Source organism: Podarcis melisellensis, assembly GCF_964234715.1.
Source record: "Podarcis melisellensis genome assembly, chromosome: 15".
NCBI classification, from domain to species: Eukaryota; Metazoa; Chordata; class Lepidosauria; order Squamata; family Lacertidae; genus Podarcis; species Podarcis melisellensis.
The window spans coordinates 15,556,684-15,569,094 of NC_138532.1; the positions used below are offsets into that span (position 1 = coordinate 15,556,684).

Sequence of the window (12,411 nt, forward strand, 5' to 3'; positions counted from 1 at the left end):
TCTTCTGCACCCTTGTTACCATTGCCAAATACTGTATTTATAATGATTCACTAATGACTCCATCAGTGACATATGAGCCAACTCCTAGGGGCTAAAGGGTCTTCGCCCCTCCAAAAATATTAGAGGAGGCTGGGCCCATCAAAAGTTCATTAGCGTTGCCATTCAAATGGTGTGTGTGCACTGCATCATGTGATCTATTATGCAGGGCGGGGCTTGCCTGCCCCCCAATATTTTATTCAAGTTGGCACCTCTGATCAGTGACATCACTTCCCATCCCTGCAGAGAAACCTCAGAGATATTTTAGCAAGCAGTTTGCTTGCTCAGTGGATGTATCTATCTCTGAAACTTTGCCCACCCCTTGAGAAATGCACCCCATGGAACTTGCTTTAACTATGACAAGGTCAGAGAACAAATCACACCTTTATCCTGCCCTCTTTGCTTAGTGTACACATTAGGCCAATAATCCCCATCAAATGCATTGCTCCTTTCTCTATATACGGTATAGCAAATACCAAGTTTGCATTAAGGCAACCTGCTCTGGGAACCACCTATTCCTCTTCCTGGTTAGAAGCAGGATGGTGACAAGTACACAAAAATTTGAATATTCATCTCCTTTTGTTAATGCTCTTGTTTGAATATATAAACCAAACTTTAAGAAGCTCTGGATAACATAATGTGCCTAGCTTATAATTTGCAATTCATAGTTTGTGAATTCTCCATGTTATTTAAACTCCCTTCCTTTGCACAGCAAGGAAGCCAAGCACTGACTTCAAGAGACTCCCTGCGATGATACAGAAAGGAGAGAAAGTGTCATGCTGATGGCACCACACCCCAAATACTTGAACAATTGGGCATGGGGCCAAATTAGGCCTACCAAGGGTCCCCGTTTCCCCTACCTCCCCCACACCTGATATCAGTAGTTGGACAGGTAAAACTATGGCTGCAATTGGGTGTGTTCAGAGTGTACATTCCCAGTTGTTCCTCTGCAAGCAGGGATTGCCCTTGCTGATTTTAAAATTTGCCTGCCATCTGCATTTTACTGCCCCACACCTTGTTACAAAAGGCTACGTTTATATGAATGTTCAAAACTTTGCAGAAAAATAAGTTTTAAGGCATTCCAGTGTATGTATAGAAGGCCAGCATTTCCAGCATAAGTTTTCTTGAAAATGTCCTGGAGAAGGATGGATCTGGAATCAAGGAAGCAGAGGCCGGCTTACAAGGGGGGAATGTCTGAGACGGGGGGGGGGGGGGCTAGGGACTCCTGGGCAAAATGTATACCCAGGCTGACCTCTAGTGGCCCTCAGCTGAACACCAACCCTTTGTTTCACACATCTAAAAGCTTCTGTATGAACTTAGTGGGAGAGTCTGCCAATGGAAACCATAGGGCCACTGCAGCCTCCCTAATCATAGCACATGGTTTGTTACCTCACTCAGTTTGTGTATACATGGGGCAATCTTTTAAATTTAGGGTGGATTTTTAGGAGCTCTAAATTGGAGCCTGGAGGGACGCGGGTGGCGCTGTGGTCTAAACCATTGAGCCTAGGGCTTGCTGATCGGAAGGTCACGGTTCAAATCCCCGCAACGAAGTGAGCTCCCGTTGTTTGGTCCCAGCTCCTGCCAACCTAGCAATTTGAAAGCACGCCAGTGCAAGTAGATAAATAGGTACCGCTCCAGCAGGAAGGTAAACGGCATTTCCATGCGCTGCTCTGGTTTCTTCAGAAGCGGCTTAGTCATGCTGGCCACATGACCCGGAAAAACTGTGTGCAGACAAACGTCGGCTCCCTCGGCCAGTAAAGCAAGATGAGCGCTGTAACCCCAGAGTTGTTCGCGAATGGACTTAACTGTCAGGAGTCCTTTACCTTTAAGTTGGAACCAGTGCCACTCTGGAAGGTGTGGTAAAAGGGTTTCCTCCCTGCCAGCCATCAGAGAACCTTGCTGAATGCTACAAAGACATACCCCATTCCATTGTGCATCACAGGGTGGCCTGGGGCTCACCCCAGCACTGGAGGTCAGAGAAAGCATGTTTTAAATTGTGCACCTCTTTAAGCTGAAGGTTGAGCTGGGAGTTTGTAGCTGGAAGGGAACTGAAGAAGAAGTGGCTGGGTGGCTGGCTGGGTCATTCATTGGCTGTGAGGGTTAAAGGCCAGAGGAGACGATACTGGCATCATGGTAACAAAGGAGGCATCTTCTCTCTTTGACAGGGAAGGGGGGAAGGAAATGAATTTCCTAGGACCTTCCTTTTGCTTAATGAATGTTTTGATGTTGTGGTACTCAGACCCCATCTCATCTGTATACTGTTCCCTGCAGCAGCCAGGCAAATATCACTTGAGAAGTTTGCAAACAGGGCATAAGGACCAGAGGCATCCCTTGTTGTTTGTCCCTGGAAGCTGTCATTCAGAGGTAGACTGGCTCTGAATGTGGAGTCTCCATCTGGCTAGCAAGGCTGATAGGAAGGACGTCTGTTGATAGAGCAGGTAGGAGGACCAGAAGGAAGGTGCAGTGGGCCTAGCTTGGCTTTTCACCCTCCACACTTTTGAAGCCCCAGTTGTTCATGTAAATGTGCCTATTTCCAAGTTAGTATATTGCACTCAGAAGTGTCAGAAGTGTCAGAAGTCTTCAGAAAGGGCTGTAGCTCAGTGGTAGAGTACATACTTTGCATTCAGAAGGTCCCAGGTTCAATCCCCGGCATCTGCAGCTGGGAGAAAATCCCATCTGAAACTCTGGAGAGATGCTGCCAGCCAGCATAGACAGTACTGAGCTAGGTTGACTGGTAGTCTGGCTCAGCAGAAGGCAGCTTCTGTTCTAACCTGATGCAAAGCAGGAGAGTCCTCTGCCTTTTCAATAGCTGTGCAGATGACATCGGCCCAAGCATTAGACAGGGAGAGACATTTGCCTCAGGCAGCAGAAGTTAGCTGGCAGCCATCTCTCTCCCCTCTCTCTCTCTCTCTCTCTAACACACACACACACACACACACACACACACACATCCATTCTTCCTGAACCCCTTAGGCCGTTATCTCCAGCCTTTCCAGACCCAGGACCTACTTTTAACCTACACATCCATTTGGGGACCCATCTCTTAATCTTTTACCATATATTTGCATGGTGGTAGTGCCTCTGTTGCGATCCAACTTGGATCAGGCCTTGACCCACTACTGGGTCCTGACCCAGCAGTTGAAAACCAGTGCCGTAGGGCATCCCCATCCATTGAAAATATGAGCCATGTGTGCTACAGGTACCTCCTAAAAGGGCCTCCTGCCACCCATGTACATTAGAGGGTGTTGTGCCACCCCATTACTCATGTTGAAGTGAGAGTCAATGGCCACTCCTGTACATGGAATTTGCAGGTGCAGTGGGCTTCTCCTTTGGTTCAGCCTACAAAATGTCGTGGGGCAGGAGGAGGAGGTTCTCCTGCAGTTCACAATCAGTCTATGCTGCCTGCCTCGGTCCTCTCCCCCCCCCCCTCAGTCTGCAACAGAAAAGCTGCAGCAGGAGACCAGCCAAGGGGCCCACATGTGCAGAGAGGTGGAGCTGTGACCAGGCAACTGACCCATCAGCATTTCCATCAAAAACAGCTCTGTCTATCACAAGGAGTTTTCTGTTAGAATTCTATCTACAGGAACATTTGCGGTGAGTATCTCAGCTGTGTCTCCTCTGCACTCCTCCTTCCAACTCTTTGGGGGGAAATGCTTCTTTGTAAGGACCAGATCTATCCTACCCACCCCAGTTCTGTATCTTGCCCCCAACATGCACATGTTTAGCGCCCAGCCATTAACAGCCATTTGGGTGTCTGGCAATGGCCTGAATATGCACTTCTAAACCTCATGCTCATCTGATGCTCAGGTACCAAGATTTAAGATGTAGTTGAGGGGGTTGCTTAGAATCATAGAATAGTTGGAAGGAACCTGAGTTGGAAGGAACCCCTGTAATGCAGGAAACCTTTGTCCAATATGGGGTTTGAACCTAGAACCCTGAGCTATCCATTTAGCTTGCTCAAGGTGGCCAAGAAACATCGCGCTCTCTCTCTTTTTTCCAAAAAAAATTATTGGTTTTCCAAATTTATAACAAAATAAACATTGCCAAAGACTGGTCACAGAGGACAGCAGCACATACTGGAATTTCTGCACAAGCTCCATTTGGAAAGAATGTCACAAAGCAGGCTCCTGCCTTTGTCAATTAGCTTGAAAACCTAAGGGCACAGCTGTTGGGAGAGTGGCAGACACCAGGTGGCAGCACTAGCCCATCTTTGCCAGGCCCGGCCAGACTAGTTTGTCATTTGGAGTTTCAAATGTGGAGGGGGGGTGGCAGAGGGGAGAGAGGTGCCATTACAGGGAAACACACAAACACCTTCCGCACAAGGAGTGCAGGCTTCCAGTATGAGCATCCTGTCTGACATTGCAAGGGATCCTGCCAAGGGATTCCTCTGGAGCACACCTGGCTGCTTTACTAGTGCCCCTAAACACATTGTTTGGGTTGCTTCTATAGCTGCTATACTACTGGCAGTTTTCTTTGCAATCCCTGCTCATTCTCTGTGTAGAGCGTAGGCAGCAGCGTATTCCTTGACCCGGCCAGCAGGCCTATATGTTCTATAGGCATCCAGCAAAAATAATAGTGTCTGAGAACCACCTGGGAGCTGGCAGTATGTATGCGTGCAGTGTGGGTTTTGCTTTAGGAAGTTTTACCCACAAATTTTCCTCTTCACTTCTTCTGTGAATCCTAGATTTATGGTGTAGATTCACTCTGATAAGCAAACACAGTATCTCGTCTCAGCATAAAGATTATTCCACATTTATTATGAATAAGATTTTGTGGACTGCAGTCCACTTTATCTGATTTACTATATAATAAAAACTCTTTCCCAGCCTGCTCTTTAGGTATTTAGAATGGCAACTCCCATTATCATTGCTGACTATCAGCTATGCCTGCTGCTGGTGGTGGTGCTGCTGTCAGTTGGGCAGTTCGGCACCAGGTTTGGGAAGGCTGTTTTAAGGTGCTCCAAGAATCTCCACTTCTGCTTGTGCTACCACATACACTAACACAGCTTTGGCTGCTCTGAAAGTTCAGTCCCAATAAGCCCACAGAAGTCACAATCGAATTGGGCATCACTCACAAAAAGGAGCCTTCCATAGTTCCAGTTACAGATAGGTAGCCGTGTTGGTCTGCCATAGTCAAAACAAAAAAAATTCCTTCCAGTAGCACCTTAAAGACCAACTAAGTCAGTTCTTGGTATGAGCTTTCGTGTGCATGCACACGAAAGCTCATACCAAGAACTGACTTAGTTGGTCTTTAAGGTGCTACTGGAAGGAATTTTTTTTTGTTTTCACAAAAAGGAATCTGCCTTACCCTGAGTCAGATCGTTGGTCCATCTAGCTCAATACCATTGATGCTGATTGGCAGTAACTCTCCAGGGTTTCAGGAGGGGGTCAGGAGACATTCCCAACCCTGCCTGGAGATACTAGCGAGGACTTGGGACCTTCTGCATGCAAAGCAGGTGCTCCATCACTGAGCTATGGCTCCTCCCCAAACAACTAAGAAAGAGAGAAAGAGAAATAAATGCCTTTTCACCTAGCAAAGCTGGGATCTTGGCCTGCACACATTTCCTCCAGTGTACCTGGTACAGGAGGGGAGGTGATGCCAACTGCTCTTCATTATATGGTAGCAAGAACTGGCACTGCTCCCAGTGAGCTGAGGGATGCTTCTCAGCCAAGGATCCCTTGTGCCCAGTGGCCATGATGGGGTCAGGATTGAGATGGCCCCAGACCTGGACACATCTGGAACAAATGGAGAGGAGGTAGAGAAATTGGATCAACAGCAGTTGCTCCTCCCTTCTGCACAAACAACACAACAAATGTGACTCTTCCCTAGTGGACATTTTATTAAATAAAGCACAGAAGAAAGCAATCTGTTTTACAGAAAGAGAATTCCAGGCAGACTGGGTGCAGCTCCGAAATCAGAAAGCTGCTCTGTTCATTTGTCGAGTGCAAAAGATTTGGCTGCTGTGATGGGCCTATCCCTTTGGCTCCAGCAGGGACCTCGTTGGCTGGTCAGAGGAGTGCTGCAAAGGGGGAGAGTGGAAGAGACAAAATGTTGGTGAACCAACCTTAACCAAGCTATACATGCCCCCACCATCCTTCCCTCCATGTCTGTTGCTTCCCCCATGACTCAATTTTAGAAGCTCTTTGAGAGCAGGGATCTTCCATTGTTGCTCCTGCAGCTCTGTAAGGCGCCAAGTATTCTGGCAGGGCAGTATAAAAAGATAAGAGAATCCATAAAGAGAGGGCAATTGCTCTGGTGTTAGTGGAGTCTTTCCAGGGGGCATGTTCCTTGCACAGCCTTGGGAAATTTCCTTCCCTGGTCTGGGATGGCTCAGGATGACCCCATTCCCAGGTCCAGAAATTGATCTCCTAGTCTGGGACTGGGTCACGTGTGACTGATTTAAAGGGGACTCCAGGGCCTGGCATGGCCCTAGAGAACAGGGTCTGCAACAAGCAGCAGTGAAGCCCAAGATGAGCAACTGACTAGAAGGGGACCCCTCATTGGAGGCTTTCCTTCCCAAAGGACCCCTCTGGTCAAGGGGCAGTACCTGGCTAGAGCCCCTTCAAGCTATTGCCAGAGGAAAGGCACCTCTGAGGCCCCTCGGCCTCCACCAAACATACCGGAATTCAGACTGCGTCATCTTCATCATCTCCTTGCCTAGAAAAGGGAGAGGGAGAAGACCACACATTCGTTAACATGAGCTGGGTGCCCTGCAGACTGCCTTCCATGCAGCCTGTGCCCAGAGAAGGGATGGGGCAGTGGGGAAATCCTGACAAAATTGCACCCACCTTCGCTTCCTCTTTCCTCCACAGCGGAAACGCCGACCTGGAATCAAAGAGACAGGATGAGGCCTCAGACAAACAAGAATGCCCTGCCTTCCCCCATGGTGGGCACCACCCTCCAACCCATATTTTCCTCAAGGTTTCCTTTACAGCCTGCTGCTGCCCCATAACCTCACTCTTCTCACCCCCACCCCCACTTAGCCCAGGAACAGAGGCAGATTTAGGGGAGTGCAACTAGTTTGATCGCACTGGGTGCAGGACATCAGGGGGCACTGCAGGTGGCCCCAAAACTATGATGTAGAATGGAAAGCGAGAGGCAGAGGCACCAAATTTTGGCTGCTGAAATTTGACAAGGCCTGCCACTGCCAGGAAAACAATCCCCAAATCTCTCCATGGCAGAACACTGGTTGGCCCGCCCTGTGGCCCTCCCCACATCTTATCTTCCTGACGCTCCATTTCAGAGGGGCCTTCCACCCTCTCACCACCTGCCAACACTGGCCGAGCCTTGAATTTCATGTGCTGCTGCAGAACTGGAAATTTCCACTGAGATAAAAATCTAGCAAAGCTCAGGGATGGAGAAGTGTGTTTGTGACTATGTGAGGGGGGAAGTGTTTAACTCTTTAACAGCAGGATAAGGGACCTCTGACATTGCAGTGACCCACAGACTGGGAATGGCCTCACAAGCAGGTCAAAGAGGCTGGGGTGGGGTGGGGCTAAAACGGTAACTGCCACTCAGGCAGGCAGGAGGATCCTTCTTGGGATTTGGTAGGAAGGGGAGTTGCTTTGTGGTAGGACCCTTCCTCTCCTTTTCTGTTCCTGCTCCGGAGATCTAGCAGGTGAAGCTTTTCCTGGCGTAGAGATAACAATCAGTGTCAGGAGAAGCTTTACCTGCTGAACTTAATTTTTCCTGTGGGGCTTCAGTCTCTGGATTGGTCAAGTGTAAGCCAAAGGCTGAAGTTCACCAGAACCTTTCCCCCTTCCCCACTCAAGCCTGGAGCCTGGGTGTGTGTTAACAGGCCACAGCAGATCTGCCTTCAGGAGAGGTGGGGAACAGGCACCCCGCCCCCCTAGTTCACTTTCTTGCTGTGGGCCCCCCTAGTTCACTTTCTTGCTGTGGGGTAGGGAGGGGCTGGAGGGGCACCTGTGACCAAATACAGGAATCTTCCTCTGGGGAAGTTCCACTGGATCACAAGGGCTGCTGGAATTTTCCTACAGCAGATCCCTCAGGTAATGACAGCTGGAAGGTGGGGAAAGGGGCACGGGGCACCCAAAGGGAGGGACTTTTGCACTCAGAAACCGCTCCACTTTCCCACAACCAGCAGGCATGGTGCCCACCCCATCCACCCATCAGTGGCGTAGCGTGGGGGGTGCCAAACGCACCGGGTGCAACATATGGGGGTTAGGGTTAGGGGGTGCAAATCCACGGGTTAGGGGGAGCAAATTACCTGCCTTGCCCCGGGTGCTGACAACCCACGCTACGCCACTGCCACCCATTTGCATGGGCCTTTGTGAACACACATCAGGAGCATGCTGAGTAACGTTTTGTAGGTCAGGGGCTCCATCACCAGTTTGCTTATTGTTGAGCTGGGCGAGGAAAGAAGCTGCTCCCTCCCTCCTCCTTTCTGCCCCCAGAGACACCCACCCCACTTTGGCACACTCTTTCCTCTGGTCTACACTCCCCTCTGCCATTATGTAGACAAGGCCACTGCCCACCACCACCCCAGAAAAAAATACATTACTTACTGAGGATGATGGCAAGTCCAATCAAAAAGGCCACAACCGCAAAGATCAGGCCCCCATTGCGAATGGTTTCATAATCTCAGGGGGGAAAGAGGGGGAGAGAGAGAGTTAATCTAAGCCCATGCAGCAGTTGCAGGGAGTCCCTCTGGCTCTGAGCATCAGCTTTCTTGGGAGCCTCCCCTCCCTGGCTAAGTTACAGGGGAATTCAACAGAGCAATTAGCTGCTACATCTCTGCCAGTTTTGAAGCTGGGGGAGTGGAGCGGGTTTTGATACTTTACAGGGGAAGGGAAAAGAACAAATTTGGGAGGAAGTGGAAAGACATACAGCCCTCATTTTCCAACCCCAAATTTTATGACTTTAATAACAGGGAAGGTATCGTGCATGACTCTGGTGGTACAATGTATGGCACTGTTGTAGTCTGTTTATTGCGTTTGAAAGTATTGCTGCCTTTGTTTCATCTTTCAAACAATTGCAAACATAGCCATGGTTTAAGCTGGATCTGCACCCAACCCAAAGTAAATATTTTCTAGGTTTTGCCATATGGGCTTGGGCGTCGTCCCCCCCTTACTGTAGGAAGCTAGCCGTAAGTTTAGCACAGCCCCCCTTCCCACTCACTCCCTTTCCTTACCGTAAGAGAATTTGTCAACGGCGGTCTCGGGGAGCCTTTCTGGAGGAGAAAAAGGAGAGGGGAAAGTCAGGCTCTGAGCTCCTGCAGCAGCGCTTGGAGCCATTGGGCGGTGGAACCCGAGAGCTGCGTGGGCGGCAACGGCTTCTTTCCAGCCGAGCTCTGGAGTCCTTGGCTGAAGAAGTTCCTCCTACAGCGGCGCCTGTATACTGGGGAAAGGTGCTTCTACCGGAGGACCCCACCAGCTGTTTCAGGCTACGTTGCTTCTCTGCTCCTCTCCGTGGCTAATTCCACCCCCTAATTGCCGCCCGTCCAGTGAGGAGGGAAATGAAGGGACTGACCCCCACGAGAGATGGTAGATTCTCCTTCCTTGGAGGGTTTTAAGTAGAGGTTGGGTGGCCACCTGCCATGTATGATCTAGTTGAGATTCCAGCATTGCAGGGGGTTGGACGAGATGACCCTCGGGGTCCCTTCCAAGCCTACGATTCTCTGCTTCTATCACCCGCTTGCCCCATAGAAGTAGGGAAGCTGCGCCGAGCAGAGCACTGCCAAGGCAGGCAAAAGCCCCCCCCCCCATGGGTGTCAGTTCTAGGGGAAGAAGAAACTGGAAAGGAAACTCTGGGGCGTGGGGAACTCTCCCTATAACCCCAGGATTTCTCCATTGCAGCCGGAGGGAGGACAGGACTCTGAATCCGGAAAGTTATGGTGGGATCCTGCGCAGAAGTCAAAGCTGCCCCATTCCTAGAGGTGCTGCTGCGGTTGTGGGAACCGAAGGAAAGCGCGTGGACCACTAGAGACTCGGTGTCATTATGCACCAACCCGCTCAGACCCAAGGAACAAGAAATGCAAGACGAGCCCTACAGCAGCTGGGCCAGGCCAGCGGGGACCTATCTCCTCCAGCTTCCCTTCCCCCAGTGGCCAACCAGACGTCCCAATGCAAGCAGGACCCAAGTGCAACTCTCTCTCCTCCCGAGGTTTCTAGCAACCGGTACTCAGGAGCACACAGCCTCCGACAGTGGAGGGAGAACAGATGGATGGGGTTAGCAGACTTTAACAGCCTTCTCCTCCAGGACTCTCTTTAATTAATTCTCTTTTAAAGCCATCCAAGTTGATGGCCCTTACTACAGCTTGGGGAGCGAATTGCAACACTCCTTCGCCTGTCCTGAGCCTTCCAACATTAAGCCTGGTTGGATACCAAGGAGTTCTAGTGCTATGACAGATGGAGTTTCTCCCTGTTAGCTTTCTCCACGCCGTCATTCCACTTTTAAATTGTATACCGCCTTTCTATTTTACAATACCCAAGGCGGTTTACAAGCTGAAGAAACAAAGATTGTACACCTAAAACACATCATCTTATACACCCCTATCTTAAGAGAAGCCTTGCTCGCCTTTTCTCTAAACTAAAAAAACGCACACCCTTGATCCTTTCACCTGCCCTTTTGCTGATCCTTTTCCCAGCTCTACAATGTCCTTTTTTCAGGTGAGGCCACCAGAACGGCACAGCTTCGCCCTCCAGCAGGGTCTAAGATGGGCAAAGAATCCATAGGGAGGGGTATTTGCTTTGCTTTGCAGCATTTTTCTTCTCCTGCTTGAGTTAGGATTTTGCGCTGGGGGCGCGCGAGGGAGGGGAGAACGGATGCAGGACCCTCTCAGTCTCTTCGTCCCGAGGGAGAGGGAGAGCAGCTCTGCTCAGCCGGCCAAGCAGGGGCGGGGAGGGGCGCTTACCGTCTGCCATCGTTCAGCTGCCGCGGCCAGAGGGTGTCTGGAGAGGCAGAGGCAGCGGAGCGTCCCTTAAGGGGCGGCGGGGACAAGGCTCTATTAACCATTAATGGGGCCCGTCTAATGTTTAGCCCGGGCAGTCACAAGGTGAAGCTGCGGAGGGAGGGGCGGAGGGCGGCCCGGGGAAGGGAAGGGCCTGGACTGGCCGCAGGAGGAGAGGACCAAAGGAACCAGGCGGAGGATGCCCAGCACCCAGCAGTTGCCTCACTGTCGCCATCTGTGCACACGGGGCAAATAAGGGCCTTGATGTGTTTACTTAAAAGCATATTGTGGGTTGGAGCCCCACATTGGGCAAAAAATTCCTGCATTGCAGGGAGTTGGACTAGATTACCCTTGTGGTGCCTTCCATAGTGCGTTGTATTGTAAAAACAATAAAGCAGCATTATAAAAAATAGGCTGCATCAGACTGAAGGCCCTCCTTATCCAACATCCTGTTCTCAAATAAACCAATCAGTTGTTTCAATGTGAAGTCCACAAGCAGAACAGGAGTGCACCAGCCTCTCCCACCTAATATCCCCAGAAGCAGGTACAGTGGTACCTCGGGTTAAGAACTTAATTCGTTCTGGAGGTCCGTTCTTAACCTGAGGTACCACTTTAGCTAATGGGGCCTCCCACTGCTGCTGTGCTGCTGCCACACAATTTCTGTTCTCATCCTGAAGCAAAGTTCTTAACCCAAGGTACTATTTCTGGGTTAGCAGAGTCTGTAACCAGAAGCGTCTGTAACCGGAAGCGTCTATAACCCGACGTACCACTGTAGTTCAGAGGCATACTGCCTCTAGCATTGGATATAGTACAGTACCTCCTTTATAACTAGTAGTAACCACTGAAAGCATTATCCTCCGTGAATTTGTCTAGCCCCCTTTAAAGCCATATAAGGCAGAAGGCAGGGATCTTGTGGGATCAAAATTGGTTTCACTGTGCACTGCGTGAAGAAGCTCTTCCTTTTGCTTCAGGGGATGTCCTTGGGGTTAGGGTCTCTATCCAGGAAATATAAGCCTTTTGCCAAAGTAAAAGGGAGGGTTGCAGGTACTGCACAGTCCAAATACATCAAAGTCAAGTTCAGGAAATCATTCTAAAACCAAATGTGATCCTTGAACAGGTCAAGAAACAGGTCAAGGCCAGTATTGCAATGAGTTCAGCAAGGGGGCGTAGAATATACTCCAGAACAAGGAGCAAGAGACCTGTGTTTCTAGCAAGTAGAGGGCTCAAAGGGAAGACCTGAAATGCTCTGGCCTTCTAGACCACACCTTAACCCCAGCTACTGGTAGTAAAGGGATTCCAGGGATTGCTTACTCATGAGTAGACCACTTACTCTGGACCAGGTCCGTAGGTAAATGCCATGCCATTGCTCCTTAGTCTTGACCTGGGGTTTTGGGTGCCACATGCCAGCATTCTCAAGGATAAGGGTGGTTCCACCTTCTCCTCTGACAGCTCCAAGGGTTCTTCAG

General features: G+C 50.0%; 1 protein-coding gene across 1 annotated transcript; it reads right to left on the reverse strand.

Moving 5' to 3' along the window:
• Window positions 1-5,853: 5,853 nt before the first annotated feature.
• Window positions 5,854-11,180, reverse strand: FXYD2 (FXYD domain containing ion transport regulator 2; the record flags this gene model as incomplete). The annotated part of the gene is made up of 8 exons (XM_081889515.1): window positions 5,854-6,055; window positions 6,657-6,693; window positions 6,825-6,861; window positions 8,562-8,636; window positions 9,188-9,226; window positions 10,601-10,706; window positions 10,910-10,974; window positions 11,156-11,180. 7 exons carry the CDS (start codon window positions 11,178-11,180, stop codon window positions 6,663-6,665), a joined length of 378 nt encoding a protein of 125 aa, XP_081745641.1. The 3' UTR covers window positions 5,854-6,055; window positions 6,657-6,662.
• Between the last annotated feature and the right edge of the window lie 1,231 nt (window positions 11,181-12,411).